The 15,717-nt window shown below is 36.2% G+C and overlaps 4 protein-coding genes across 4 annotated transcripts; all 4 read right to left on the bottom strand.

Annotated features, from left to right (window-relative positions):
• Positions 1-1,842: 1,842 nt before the first annotated feature.
• LOC132181711 (G-type lectin S-receptor-like serine/threonine-protein kinase At4g03230) lies at positions 1,843-2,849 on the bottom strand. The gene is made up of 3 exons (XM_059594947.1): positions 2,596-2,849; positions 2,393-2,480; positions 1,843-2,259 (listed from the first exon to the last, which is right to left on the bottom strand). The coding sequence occupies exons 1-3, from the start codon at positions 2,847-2,849 to the stop codon at positions 1,843-1,845; spliced, it is 759 nt and encodes a 252-aa protein (XP_059450930.1).
• Positions 2,850-2,938: 89 nt separating this feature from the next.
• Positions 2,939-4,838, bottom strand: LOC132181709 (disease resistance protein RPV1-like). Its single transcript, XM_059594946.1, has 4 exons — positions 4,378-4,838; positions 3,960-4,192; positions 3,250-3,311; positions 2,939-3,166 (listed from the first exon to the last, which is right to left on the bottom strand). The coding sequence occupies exons 1-4, from the start codon at positions 4,836-4,838 to the stop codon at positions 2,939-2,941; spliced, it is 984 nt and encodes a 327-aa protein (XP_059450929.1).
• Positions 4,839-10,115: 5,277 nt separating this feature from the next.
• Positions 10,116-11,811, bottom strand: LOC132182570 (coumaroyl-CoA:anthocyanidin 3-O-glucoside-6''-O-coumaroyltransferase 1-like). The gene has a single exon (XM_059595855.1). It carries the CDS (start codon positions 11,764-11,766, stop codon positions 10,369-10,371), a length of 1,398 nt encoding a protein of 465 aa, XP_059451838.1. The 5' UTR covers positions 11,767-11,811; the 3' UTR covers positions 10,116-10,368.
• A 1,919-nt stretch (positions 11,812-13,730) lies between these two features.
• LOC132181708 (G-type lectin S-receptor-like serine/threonine-protein kinase At4g03230) lies at positions 13,731-14,521 on the bottom strand. Its single transcript, XM_059594945.1, has 3 exons — positions 14,268-14,521; positions 14,017-14,152; positions 13,731-13,931 (listed from the first exon to the last, which is right to left on the bottom strand). The coding sequence occupies exons 1-3, from the start codon at positions 14,519-14,521 to the stop codon at positions 13,731-13,733; spliced, it is 591 nt and encodes a 196-aa protein (XP_059450928.1).
• Positions 14,522-15,717: the final 1,196 nt, after the last annotated feature.

The raw sequence follows: 15,717 nt of genomic DNA, 5'->3' as shown, positions 1-15,717 counted from the left end.
ATATATTATATGTATATAGTATCTTATTTAAATATAAATTTTATTAAACTAAAAACTTTGGGTAATTAATGTACAGTTAACTACTAAAGGTGAAAAGGTGTTTTATTTTTCACCAAGTGTTGTCTCCCTTGATGGAAGGAAGCAACGTAAGATAAATGGATAGGGGTCTTGGCCTATATAAAAGACAAGCTTGTGATATCCATCGATCACAAACTTTTAACGTGAAAAACAGATAGGCCAAAAATCCTTATCTATCACTCTCCAACAAAAGTGAGGGTTTTAGGATTGCAAATTGAGGGTTCTGGGATTGTGAATTCTACAAACGTTCAACGAGTATTCAATTCAAGTGCTTAAACAACAATGGCCAGAGGTTAGTATTTCTTTTATGTTTATATAATTTTCTCCCAAATTTCTTACATTTATTTCCTCCGCAGGTACTTTAGTTGTGGTATAATGCCAGAGTAATGCTAAGTGCTCTTTTTGTTTTCTCCTTATCTTAAGTGGATATTAGTTTCTACAAATCGAATGAGAGAAATAATGACGGACAAGTTACTTTTTTAGAAAATAATATTTGCATAAAACTAGGAAAACACTAGAAGAACCGTAAGAAAACACCTAACATTTCTCATTTTAATATGATTTTCTTAGATAGACCCAAAAAATAATTAATTCAATAGCATTTGTTAAATTATAACATTAAACGTATTGCAAGATTGCTTGTAATTCAGTAATTGAGACATTGAAAAATTGCTTGTGATACACAACGTTAACACGCATTGTATTGACGTGTTTTTATTTTATGGTGCATTGGTGTGCTTCACCTTCTTCTGCCATTTGGGACGACTTGCTTGGCTTTAATTGAGCAAAGGAATATTAGGGACCATCAATTAATGGAGCTTACAGAGGCATTTCTTTGAAAGTTTGCTCATCTATTGTGGAAGATCAAAGTATTAATCCATTACATGTACAGAGTCAAAATATGGGCACTCATGCATGTTGCATTTATGAAGTTTCTGAATATGGAGGGCAGGATTATGAACCAGTAAAATATGAAATAATCCCCATGTGGGTGGATCGGCCACCAGTAAAATATGAAAGAAATTTTTTTTTATTAATTTTATTAATTTAATTTTAAAGAGGATAAAGGTGTCACAGGAAGATAAACAAATTAAAAAATGGTCATGTGTGAGGCATGTGACTACTTTTTCATCCAAATTGATTGGGGCAACTAACGGAGTGGCCTTTTTGGTAGATGTTGATAATTTGATGTATCACTTTAACACACTTAAAACTTCATGAGGCTTTTTAAAAAACAGTTGTTAGTTGATGAGGCTTTTTTATATTTTTCCATAGAATTTATATCTTATTTTCACTCCTTTCATATCAAGATTCATTATTGGCTTGTCTTAGCGTCCATTAGATCCTCATACCATATAAAGTTTGCCTGTTTGTTGCTCGAAGCTTTCTAGTCCTACCTTAGTTATTATTAAAGAGCCTTTGGACTGCCATCGCACGATCCACTTGTTTGCCATTACCCCTACTACTTACTAGCTTTGTTGATAGTTATCATATGAGCTATTTTATTTTCTTAGACACAATATGCATTTCATGAGCAGTTTATCAAGAGTAGTAGCCAAATTTTTAAAAATAAATAAAAAATCATTAGTAATGAATTATAGTATCATTTATCAATAAGTACTTTCATACTTCTTTCTTCATTGTGAAATCTTACTTCACTTCTACGCATAATTATATCAATAAAATGGTGGCCGAAGAGGTGTGGTTGATGACCACACGATGTCAGACTTATTGGATGAATGTTGGATAGAATTATGATTTCTTTCATTCCTCTAAATAAAGACCATTGTAATATAGTTTATCATACTTTAATACAAGATGTAGCTCTAAAGCTTCATCAGACTTTTTCTCTCCCACTCTCTTTTCTCTTTCATTATTCACCTCATCATATATTTCACTAATTGTTGATTTTGTACCTTTCAGCGGTCTAGTTGACAAATTAGTTGTGTTGGAAAGGCTTGCACCTCGAAAAAAAGTTGGCTGTTTTGGAATTGGAATTGTTGCAGCTTCACTGCCAAGCATGGTAACAACATTTGACATGGTGGGGCAGTCATGTGGGTCGTCTTGTACACATAAGAGTCCAATATTTATGTACTTCACGAATTGATCTGCATTGCAAACTTCACGTAGAGTTTGGGCCACTAAATCCAGCACCTTGTTTTTTACCCACAATATCCACGCCTGAAACAATTTTAAAATCAAAATTTTTTATGGGGTATAAAATGACCAAAGAAATTAACAACTATAAAAAATTAACTACACTTACATAACCTATAAGACTCATGGATAATTTTGTATTCCTTTTTCCACATACAATCTCTAGTAGAACCACACCAAAGCTATAAACATCGGATTTGACAGAGAAAATTCCACTTTGTGTGTACTCTGGAGCGACATAGCCACTGCATCATATTATTTATCAGTGGATTAGTTAGGCACTTGTAAAGTTTGTCTAAATAGAGTTACGATTGAATTAGGTTTCACAGTTACACTATCTAGCGTCTACCATAAACTTACTAAGTTCCAACTATTCTCATTGTGCGTGACCCAGTGTTTTTGCCTTCAATAATCCTTGCCAAGCCAAAGTCAGTTATTTTGGGGTTCATCTCATCATCTAAAAGAATATTGCTGGGTTTTAAATCTCTATGGATGATCCTCAATCTGGAGTCGCGGTGAAGATAAAGAAGCCCATGAGCTATTCCCCAAATGATGTTGACGCGCATTTTCCAATCCAAATACTTGCTTGGATTTCGATCTTGCAAGTTTTCCATTTTCCATTCAAAGAACAGTAACAAATCAGCTTTTACTTAAACAAGATATATATATTGTACTTTATCAAGCATCGCAGGGGTTTGAGAATTTAGTTTAGAGACCAACTGAATATAAATGAGTCTATGCTTCCGTTGCGCATGTACTCATAGAGTAAAATCTTTTCGTCTCCTTCCATGCAATATCCTCGAAGCCTAACAATATTCCTATGTTGAAGGTTTGCAATCAACGTCACCTCATTTTTAAATTCCTGAAAGCCTTGGCTTGAGACACTTGAGAGTCTTTTTAGTGCAATTTCTTGACCTCCTGGAAATGTGCCCTGAGACACCATATTCACAATGTTACCAATAATCAAAAACTATTTACATAGACACTAACACTAATTAATGCTGATGAAATTACCTTATAAACAGACCCAAAGCCCCCCTCTCCGATCTTGTTTGCATTTGAGAAGCCATCTGTAGCTACAACAATTCTTTCCAAATGAAAATATAGTATATCTATGCCTTTCTCATCTTCTTTTCTAAACTTACTCGTGTTCATTAAGTCTTTGAGATGTCTCTCATTGTCTAATTTGTGACATACTAAATTTGTTTCATCACTTTTTCTGCTTTCTGATTTCAGAAGACGATCATATATATTAGTTACATGATAATGAACTGAAAGGATAAATAGTTTTATTTTAATTCAAATGGACAAAACCTCAAATTGAGCACAATGTGCATTATGAAAAGCCACATAATTAGAACAATCTAGAGTTTTGCAAATTGTTCAGATCTTTTTGGCCAGAAGTTTCTCTAATGTTTTCAAGAACGCACCCAAGTATATCAAGTCTTTGGCCTTTTTTTCACTATCTAAAGCATGAAGTGCTCGATTTCTTCGGTCACTTCTTCTGTTTTCTGAGTTCAAAAGACAACCATATATGTTATGTTACATGATAATGACATGAAAGAATAAATAGTTTTATTTTAATTGAAAGGAAAAAAAAAAAAGTCAAATTGTACATGGTGAGCATTATGAAAAGCCACATAATTAGAACAATTCAGAGTTTTGCAAATGGATCAGACCATTTTGGCAAGAAGTTTCTTTAATGTTTTCAAGAAAACTAATACCTTCAGTTAGAGAGGCAATTGAGTTGTAGATTGCTTTGGCGATAGTCGTCTTATCAATACCACCAATTTCGAAGATACCTACCATGCATGTACTGTCATTCTTCTCTAAATCTAAAAGTGGCTTCACATATTGTACATAAGACTTTGGATAGTGGGCAACTTGGAAGTATGTATTTTTTACTAACATCGAATTCACCAATTGAATGATTTCGTGAATAAATTCAGGTTCATTCCTTGCAATACAAAATTTGTAAAAATACATTATGTTAAAAATGACGAAAGAATATGACTGTAATGTAAATTAAAGTTAAAATGAATTTAGAATTCTTTCTGATTAGATAAAAAGAGTGGTTAAAATTACCTGTTCCCCAAAAACTTCCCGGACAAATTGCCCATTTGTGATAGGGCCGTCTTCTACCTTTGCAACTTCATTTGATCATGCTTAAACCTTTCTTCAAGTTTAGCGAATGCTTTTCCAACACTATTGGTTTGATTCCGTACTTCTGATGGATATATGTGATAGAACAAGGGTAGAATTTGTTGGCCCCTTGTTTTTCTACATTCGAGGATCTTCATGAGCTCGTCCAAGCACCATTGGGATGATGCGTAGTTTTTAGAAAGTACAATGATTGAAATCGCTGATTCTTTAATGGCTTCGAGAAGTGCTGGTGAAATTTCCTCTCCGCTTCTAAGCTTGTCGTCCATGAAGGTGTTGATATCTTTTCGACGCAAAGCTGCATATAAATGGGCAGTAAAAGTTTTGCGAGTATCTTCACCTCTAAAACTCAGGAATACATTGTAAGTGCACCGAGAGATAGAAGAGAAGGGGGAAGATAAAGAAGAAGAGGGAAAGGAAGAGGATCCATGGAAGGCCGCCATGGAAGAAGTTATTCTCTATGGATGCAAAACTAGCAGAAAAAATATAATTTAGAGTTGCAGGACTACCTACCGTACCGATGCCGCGTTGCATCATAAAAAAAAGGGCCAAGAAACTTATCGGCAACTTCCTTGTAAGAGAATTGAATGTGTACGTTATTATTATTATTTTAAAATGTTTAAATTATTATAATAAATTATAAATTATTATTATTATTTTAATGTTAAAATGCACCAACAATATTCAAAGGGATAAAAGACAAAGAAAAAGTATCCTTCGGGCTTCAGCATTCAAAGTCGCGTGTGAAAACTTTGAAGTGGTGTTCAAGTGATCCTCTCTGGAGGCTATCAAAAGAAAGAACATTCTTTTGAAGTTTGAAAGGTTGAATGAGGCATTACGAGTAAGTTCTTATTATACCACCCTTCGAGATTTAATTGGTTGCAGGTGTTTTCCCTTGGACTCTAAAGCAATTGTATAATCCTTGGCTACAGCTATGCTGGCTATTTGAGTCAAGAGAATATCTGAATATATATATACAACTCTATATGTGTGTTCCTGAGTCAAGAATATATATATACAACTCAATATCAGAAAATATATATACTTACTAAACACGAATTATTTTCTATATGACGTGAGAGCTGATGTGATAATGTGTGCGCCTCAAGGATTGGGATATTTTCGTGATTTGCTGTGCTGTTTCTTTCTTTAACTTTGACTCCATGATTTGTTGAGATATGTAGGCCAGGCAACATCTTTGATCATGTGCAGCAGTGAATTTATCATCATATATATAAACAGCAATGGGTCGTTCTATGTTAAAGAAGTCTCATATCTCAAGATAATTATAATAAAACTGGACTATTTCATTGATCATTTCTGTTGGATCAAGGTTCGGCTCTGGAGCAACCGCCGAACCTAGCCACCTCCAAACAAGCATAAATCTCGTGTATGGGTTTCAAATACTTCCAAAGGCCTGCAACCAAGGTCCGCATCGGTAATCACAAAGTAGTTTAGTGGCTCGTAAGTATCAGCCCTCGAACTTTGAAGCTACACTTGTCAAATCCCCCAGACAATTGCTATGTTTCCGTTGTAGGTAGGGGTGAAAACTCGGTCTTGGTTCCCACCTAGTTATTGGCCAAAATCGGCAACCAAAACCGGGGTAGCCAGTTAGCTGGTTATACAATGACTGGCCGGTTCTGATTGGTACCCGGTTATCTATACTAGGTAACCGATTTTTTTTTTTTTTTTTTGCATTTTGGGCTTATTTTTTTTTAGGTATTAGAGCTAATTTTTGGGCTTAATTTAACCTTTTTTTTTTTTATAAAAAAAAAATAGCCTTAAAATTTCATTTTAAAAACTTACATAATACATGAGATTAAACTACATCTACATAGAGTACTACACACACACACACTATATATATATATATCTTTGTGTGTGTGTGTGTTCTATCAACCGATCTCAACTACAAATTTCATCTACATGCATAGAAGTAGGGGTGTAAATGAGCCGAACTTGGGCGAGCTTGGGCTGTCCAAGCTTGGCTCGTTTATTTTTTGATCAGGCTCAGGCTCGGGCTCGAGCATGAGATTCTTGTTTGAGCTCGGCTCGATAGGGTTGAATCCCTGTTCGAGCTCGAGCTCGGGCTCGACTATTATGGCTGAAACCTGTTAAGGAACCAATAGAGTCTGTTTTATAGTTGTTCTTATCTTCTAGTATTATCCTTATAGTTGTTCTTATCTCTTCTCTTTAGTGTTCTAGTTGTATTTGTTTTACTTATTTGTATTGAATTAGGTCTCCTAGTTTGTATCAAGTTTGGGTTTGTCAATCTTGATTACAATTGTAACTCTTTGCCTATATATACAATGAGAACGAAGCTGAGACTTCATTCCGCCAAAAGCAATTTTCTTTGCTTTCTTTCATGGTATCAGAGCCTTACGGTTCATACCCCTCTCAATAAGATCCTTGACCCTCTCAAATTTGTGGGCCTTCTTCAACGGAATCTGCTTCTTCTCCAGGCAAATTTGCAGCTCTTCTTGCTGCCCTCAGATCACCTTTTCTCTTGCCGCACCTGCTGTACTGCACCAAATTGCCGCACTGCACCAGATTGTCGCACCTACTTTCTTTCTTCTTGCTGCACCAAATTACAGCCTAATTGCTGTTCTTCTCCTTGCCGCACCAGATCATAGCCACATCTCCTTGCCATGTCCTTGATACTGCACTCATGATGCAATCCAGCGACACCGCTCTATCCTTCACAATGCCAAACATTGTGCATCTTTGTCAATCCAAGCTCGATGACAGCAACTATCTCGGATGGGTATTTCAATTTAAGCCCATCCTCAAAACTAACCGCTTGATGGGCATTGTTGATGGCTCTGAGCCATGCCTACCAAAGCTTATTCCATCTTCTCCGGACAAAACTACTCCTGAAGTCCGAAATCCAGAATATATTCTCTAGGAAAAGAAAGACCAATGTATTCTTAGTTGGTTAATTGCAACCTTAACTGCTCCACTTGTGCCTACTATTTATGGGTGTAAAACCTCCAATCAAGTATGGAAAACCCTTGCCACTCGTTATGCTTCTCCATCAAGGTCTCACATCACTCAATTGAGACGCCAACTTCAGACTCTCAGACAAGGTAATAATCCATGTGTTACCTTTATTCGAAGTGCAAAATCCTTGGCTGACCAGCTAGCTATCGCCGGCAGCCCCATCCCCGATGATGACCTTGTATCCTACATCATTGGTGGATTAAGCTCCACCTACAATTCTTTTGTCATGACCTACTCCATGATAACAAAGAATACCACTATGTCTCTTGAAGAATTTCAGTCTGAATTACTTTGACACGAGCAACTCATTGAACATCAGGCTGCCATTGATGAACCACAATCCTTTGCCATGACTGCTCAGAAGCCAGGTTACAAACAGAGATTCAACAACCAAAGGAAACATTTCTCCAATTACAGAAATTCCTATCCCTCAAAGAAGACTTTCAACGGATCTCCTGGTATACTCCCAACCCCTGCTTTCTCCCAAGGAAAAACTATTACTGGAAGCACTAGTAACTACACTCCAAGAAGCAATTCTCCCAACAACTACACTCTAAGGAGAAATAACTACACTCCAAGGAGAAATTCTCAACCTGGCATCCTCTCATCCAACAAACCTCTTTGTCAGATATGTGGCCGCTCCAATCATCAAGCATTGGACTGCTTTCATCGCATGGATTATTCATTCCAAGGACGACATCCACCATCTGAACTTGCTGCAATGGTTTCCCAATCCAACGATCTACAAGATGAAGATGAATGGCTTGTTTACAGTGGAGCCAATACTCACATCACTAATGACTTGGAAAATCTAACTCTGCAGCATCCATATCAGGGTAATGAGACAGTAGCAGTAGGTAATGGTAGTGGACTTGGTATCTCCCACACTGGCTCTTCCTCTTTTCTTCGCTCAAATCAACTCCTACATCTTAAAAATATCTTACATTGTCCTGATGCTACAACAAATTTACTTTCAATAAATAAATTTTGTCGTGACAATAATTGCCATTTTAAACTAACTGATACCTATTTCTTGATTAAGGACAACCTCACAGGGAAGATCCCCTCCTACAAGGGGCAAGTGAAGATGGTCTCTACCCATTAAGGCTACAACACTTCACCAAAAATAAAGTCAGAGCATTTACTGGACAAATTGGGATCAGGATGTCTTCTTCAGTTTGGCACAACCGCTTAGGGCATCCAAGTCATCAAATCTTGCAGCATCTGCTTCACAACTACTACCTTCCTGTGTCTTCAGTTAAGTCGAGTCAATCTATTTGTGTTTCATGTCAATTAGGAAAGAACACATCACAAAATCTCAACCTAAATCAAACGTAGGTGAAATCTTACCCAACCAATGTGATTTTTGTTTTATAAACAATGGGCGAAAAGAAAATACACAGGAAATGCTAAGATTTTAGCTCACAACAACCCATGGTCGGAAACCCCTCCTCTTTGGCTTCATCGTCTTCTTCTTTCAACCATTGTAATCTTTGCATCTCGATCTCTCTCGCAATCTCTGCATCTTGGTCTCTCTCTCAATCTTTGCATCTCGATCTCTCTCTCTGTCATGTATTTGGGTTTGATTGAAACCAAGCAAGAAGCAGTAGATGCAGCGAGGGTTTTGGTATGACCATATGAGTAAAAGTGAAGAGATGAGGAAATGAAAGAAATGGTGGGTGCAAGCTGGCAAGGCTGTGAGATTTTTAACGTTGTAGCATTTTCGAGGCAACATGTCAGCTGTTGAGAGGCTAATTGTTGCAGGCATGAGCAGTTATTGCGGAACAGTTGGCAAAATCGAAGGGTCTGAAATTTTTCACGCTTAAACATAAATGCAGTTTTAAGATTTTAATAAAAAATGAGATTTATGGAAGGGAATCAACCAATCAGGAAATGCGATTTTACAGGCTATAATAAACACAGTATAAAATCCCATGTAATTCCGGTGTGTAAATTAAGACCAAAATAAATACAATTTTAAGATTTTAATGAATAATAAGATTTATGGGAGGCAATGAGCCAATTAGGAAATGCAATTTTATAGGATTTAATAAACACAATATAAAATCCCATGTAAATCTGGTGAGCAAATTAAGACCAAAATAAATGCAATTTTAAGATTTTAATGAATAATGAGATTTATGGGAGGGGATCAGCCAATCAGAAAATATATAATTAATTATTTGTATATATATATATATATATATATATATATATATATATATATATATATATGAGCTTAAACGAGCTTGCTTGCGAGCTTAGCCGAGTCGAGCCGAGCTTGCTTAGTTTAATATTCGAGCCAGGATTCGTATTTACGAAACGCTTCATTTAATATTCGAGTCGAGCCCGAGCTTGCTCGCGAGACGTTTCGCTCACTTAACAGCCCTACATAGAAGAAATGAAGAAGAGAAAACTAGAGAAGTGATTAATAATAATAAATATATTAAATTTGAATATATATATATACACCCAGTTATCCAGTTAAAACCGGATATTTAAAACCCCAAAACGGATAACTAGAACTGAGTACCTTGGTTATCGGTTTTTTCCAACCGATATCCCAGTTTTCCGGTCTAGCTACCGGGTTTCTGGTTCCAGTCCTGATTTTCCCTTTTTTTTTAACATCCCTAGTTGTAGGCTTGTAGGTCTTCCCAGAACGAACGGTGGATATTTATATTAATTATATTAGTATAAATACAAACTTATTAAAACTGGAATACTTCATTTATCGTTTTCGTCGTTCCATTAACTTACATAAATACAAACTTATTATCGGATAACAAGATGGAAAGAAAACAGAGATAATAATGCAAAAGATAAAATAAGATGAACTTTTCTCAACAAGAAAATTCTAAACAGTGGCGTCAATAGAACTCGTAGTGAGTAAGAAATCCAAAGTCTTGCTGCTTGCTGACAAAACTTGTTGGTAGTTAACGGTTTGCCAGAGTGATGCAGCTAATTAATGGAGATTCAAAAAAGCTTCAAGCTTTGTTCCCAGATGGCATTGAAATCACCAATACTTTTCCTGCTAAGTGCCAAACCAACCTCGATTCCACCATCCTCATCTCTACACTCAGCAAGAGAAAAAGCCCCCGTAACATCAATGTGAACCACTTCACTCTTTTTTGGCCTCCCCCACCCAAAATCTGTATCATAAACACCCAATCTTGGTGAGCCTGCAACTGAAACAATAGTACTCCCCATTTCAGACATTTCTTTCCAAACCGACGCCCATGTTTCTGCCCCTCTTAAAGCTTCAGTCTCCAATTGCCCAACTTTGTTTCCAATAGCTTTCACAGCTTCGAAAATCCCAGTTTCTCCCACTACCTCACGCCTCTCAAGTCCTACAAAACATGGTGCTACGCAATTTCCAAAATATGTACAAGGTATTGGAAATTTAAGCCGGTTTCGGCAATCTGCTGCAAAAATGAAGTAGCAGAGCTTACTATTATCGTCCGAAAAGTTGCATACTCCTTTGTGTTGGGATTTGATCAAGCAAACCCAAATGAGTGCACATGTTACCACAAATGTTGATAAGTGTAAGGGCTCCAAGTCTTCTTTGTTCGTGCATTGACCTTTGACCCACTGCTTAAGTCCCTCAATGTGGGCTCGGCCCATAACAAATGTGGCCCGAACCTTTTCAGCAATTTTGTTGATGAGATCTGAGTCCTCGTCCAACGCTGAAGCCCAATTCCCCATTTCCTTCAAGTAATTGTTATCAAGCCCATTTGGATCTTTGATCACAGCCCTGTCATGGAAAGGCGGTGACTTGTCAAGGCAAGTCAAGTCTCCACCTGTCCTGCATATGGACGCCCACGATTTCATGAAATGGTGGATTGCTCTTCCATCAGCTGCCGCGTGGCGAAAGGTCATGCCAATGCAAATTCCTTCGTTTGGGAAAACTGTGACTTGCGTGGCCATGAGAGGGATTAGACGCGTGTCATCGGATGACACGTGTGTTGGGGGCAAGTGTGCCACGAAGTGGTGCAATTCTCTAGCATCCCGTGGATTATTGACAATGAGGTGGTTGAAATCGCCGGCAGCCTCAGCGACGGTGAAAGGGACAGAGTTTCCTTCTGTGTAGAGGATATGGGGTTTGTCTGTTTGTGGAGGGCATACCAGATTGGCTGCCAAGGGAAAGAAGAGTTGGAGAGTGAGGGAGAGAGAGTGTTTGAGAGTGGGAAGGATGGCTTGTGTGAAATAGTTGGTGGGTTGAGGAACTTGATAGAAGAAAAGGCTTTGAATGGGACCCAAGGGAAGCCATTGGATGTCAAAGAAAGTGAGAGGGAGAGATGTGGTTGGAACCGAGTTGGGTGGTGGAGCAACCTGGCTTTCCTCTATCACCGTCACTCTGTAGGGTTCAGCCATCGTTGAAGAGAGATAGATAAGGAGAGAGAGCAACAAATAAGAGCATTAGCAGCATATATATATATGTATATAACTAATCATTAAAAATATATATATATATATATATATATATATATATAACTAATCATTTTCCTTAAATTTAGAGAATACAATTACTTTTTAATTCTATATCTAAATACAACCTATAATGTAAATCTTTCATATATCATTAAAATAAAAGTAAATATATTATAAATTTCTCGGTCAACGTGCAAAAACTGTAAAATCTCTAAGTTTTTTGTTCTCCGAATTTTTACTCTTTCATCTGCTATTTTGGACTTGTTTTATAGTGCATTGGTGTGCTTCACCTTCTTCTGCCATTTTGGACGACTTGCTTGGCTTTGATAATTAAGCAAAGGAATAGGGACCATTCAATTAATGGAGCTTACAGCGGCATTTAATTTCTTTGAAAATTTGCTCATCTATTGATATCCCACTTGACGTGTTTTATAGTGCATTGGTGTACGTGCTTCACCTTCTTCTGCCTTTTTGTACGACTTGCTTGGCTTTGATAATTAAGCAAAGGAATAGGGACCATCCAATTAATGGAGCTTACAGCGGCATTTAATTTCTTTGAAAATTTGCTTATCTATTGACATCCCACTGTCAATAGATGAGCAAATTTTCAAAGACATGCCTCCGTAAGCTCCATTAATTAGATCAAAGTATTCCATTTATATTTGCATGTAAAAAAAAAAAAAAAGTATTCCATTATATTACATGTACATAGTCAAAATACGGGGCACTCATGTTACATTTATGAAGTCTCTGTATGGAGGGTAGGATTATGAACCAGTAAAATATGAAATAACCCTCTTAAGTGGGATCGGCCATCTTGGTTTTTTTTTTTTTTTTTTTTTTTTTTTCAGAAAAAAATTAGTTCAGTTTTTCTGTTAATTTTTTATTTTAATTTTAAAGGGGATAAGCGTATGTTAAGAAGATAATCAGAAAAGTTGTCATTTGTGAGGCACGTGACCACTTTCTTATCTAAATTGATAGGGACAATTAACAGGGTGGCATTTCTAGCAAATGTTGATAGTTTGATGTATCATTTTAGCATACTTGAAACTTCATGAAGCTTTTTAAAAAAACAGATGTTAATTGATGGAGGTTTTTTTTTTACAAAAAAAAAAAAAAAAAAAAAAATTATTTTTCCCTATAATTTATATTTTATTTGCACTCCTTTCATATCAAGACTCAATACCAACCCGTCTTAACGTCCATTACATCCTCGCACCATATAAAGTTTGCCTGTTTGCTGCTGGAAGCTTTCTAGTCCTAGCTTAGTTATTTATTAAAGAGCTTTTAGACTGCCGGCCATCACCCAATCCACTAGTTTGCCATTACCCATACTACTTACTAGCTTTGTTGACAGCTATCATATGAGCTATTTTATTTTCTTAGACACAATATGCATTTCTTGAGTAGTTTATCGAGAGTAGTAGCCAAATTAAAAAACAAACAAACAATCAATTTTCTTTTTTTTTTTTTTTTTTTTGGGAAAAGGCTACAGGAAAAAAACAAACAATCATTAGTAATGAATTATCATTTCTCAGTAAGTACTTTCATACTTACTTTCTTCATTGTGAAATCTTACTTCACTTCTGCACATAATTGCATCAATAGAATGGTGGCTGAAGTGGCGTGGTTGATTGGATCACACGACGTTAGACTTGTTGGATGAATGTTTGATAAAATCATGATATCTTGCATTCCTCTGAATAAAGACCATTATAATATAGTTTATCATACTTTAATACAAGATATAGCTCTAAAGCTTCATTGGTCTTTTTCTCTCCCACTCTTTTTTCTCTTTCATTATGCACCTCATCATATATTTCACTAATAGTTGATTTTGTATGTTTCTGTGGTCTAGTTGAAAAATTAGTTGTGTTGGAAAGGCATGTCCCTCGAAAAAAAGTAGGCTATTTTGGAGTTGGAATTGTTGCAGCTTCACTGCCAAGCATGGTAATAATATTTGACATGGTGGGGCGGTCATGTGGGTTGTCTTGTACACATAAGAGTCCAATATTTATGTACATTACGAATTGATCTGCATTGCAAACTTCACATAGAGTTTGGTCCACTAAATCCAGCACCTTGTTTTCTACCCACAATATCCACGCCTGAAACAATTTTAAAATTAAATTTTTTTATGGGTTATAAAATGACCAAACAAATTAACAACTACAAAAAATTCAGCACACTTACATAACGTATAAGACTCATGGATAATTTTGTATTCCTTTTTCCACATACAACCTCCAATAGAACGAAACCAAAGCTATAAACATCGGATTTGACAGAGAAAATTTCACTTTGCATGTACTCTGGAGCGACATAGCCACTGCATCATATTGTTTATCAGTGGATCAGTTAGGCACTAGTAAAGTTTATCAAAATAGAGTTACGATTGAATCAGTTTTCACAGTTACACTATCTAGTGTCTACCATAGACTTACTAAGTTCTAACTATTCTCATTGTGCGGGCCTCGGTGTTTTTGCCTTCAGCAATCGTTGCATAGCCAAAGTCAGCTATTTTGGGGTTCATCCCCTCGTCTAAAAGAATATTGCTGGGTTTTAAATCTCTATGGAGGATCCTTAATCTAGAGTCGTGGTGAAGATAAAGAAGCCCACGAGCTATTTGCCAAATGATGTTGACGCGCATTTCCCAATCCAAATACTTGCTTGGATTTCGATCTTGCAAGTTTTCCATTTTCCATTCAAAGAACAGTTTTAGCAACAATAACAAATCAGCTTGTACTCAAACAAGATATATACAGTTTATCAAGCATTGCAGGGATTTAAGAATTCAGTTTAGAGACCAACTGAATATAAATGAGTCTAAGTTTCCCTTGTGCATGTACTTATAAAGTAAAATTTTTTCATCTCCTTCCGTGCAATATCCTCGAAGCCTAACACTATTCCTATGTTGAAGGTTTGCAATCAACGCCGCCTCATTTTTAAATTCCTTAAAAACTTGGCTTGAGGCACTTGAGAGTCTCTTTACCACAAATTCTTGACCTCCTAGAAATGTGCCCTGAGACACCATACTCACAATGTTACCAATAATCAAAAACTAGTTTACATGGACACTAACAGTGATTAATGCTGATGAAATTACCTTGTAAACATACCCAAAGCCCTCCTTTCCGATCTTGTTTGCATATGAGAAGCCATCCGTAGCTACAACAATTCTTTCCAAATGAAAATATAGTATATCTATGCTTTTCTGATCTTCTTCTCTAAATGTACTTGCGTTCATCAAGTCTTTGAGATGTCTTTCATTGTCTAATTTGTGAAGTACTAAATTTGTTTCATCACTTTTTTTGCTTTGAGTTCAGAATATATTAGTTACATGATAATGAACTGAAAGAATAAATAGTTTTATTTTAATTCAAATGGACAAAACCGCAAATTGTGCACAAAGTGCATTATGACAAGCCACATGATTAGAACAATCGAGAGTTTTTCAAATGGATCGATCAGAACCCTTTTGGCGAGAAGTTTCTCTAATGTTTTTAAGAACTCACCCGAATCTATCATGTCTTTGTCCTTTTTTTCACTATCTAATGCATGAAGTGCTCGATTTCTTCTGTCACTTCTTTTGTTTTCTGAGTTTAAAAGACAACCATATATGTTATGTTACATGATAATGACATGAAAGGATAAATCGTTTTATTTTAATGGGAAAAATCTACATACCCCCTTTAAACTATCACCCAATTGATAATATCACTCCCAAACTTTTAATTGTGATAATGTCCCCCCAAAATACCAAAAATTGTCAATGTTTCCCCAATGACAAAATTATCATTAGTAAAATTAAAAAAAAAAAAATACTAAAACTTCTAGAAAAAACCTAAAACTAAAAAATTATCATTCGTCAATGTTCACTAGTCATCATTTTTT

The sequence above is a fragment of the Corylus avellana genome, chromosome ca5 (assembly GCF_901000735.1).
Source record: "Corylus avellana chromosome ca5, CavTom2PMs-1.0".
Classification (NCBI taxonomy): domain Eukaryota; kingdom Viridiplantae; phylum Streptophyta; class Magnoliopsida; order Fagales; family Betulaceae; genus Corylus; species Corylus avellana.
The sequence above is the reverse complement of the archived record's forward strand: the minus strand, read 5'-3'. Positions and strand labels throughout refer to the sequence as shown.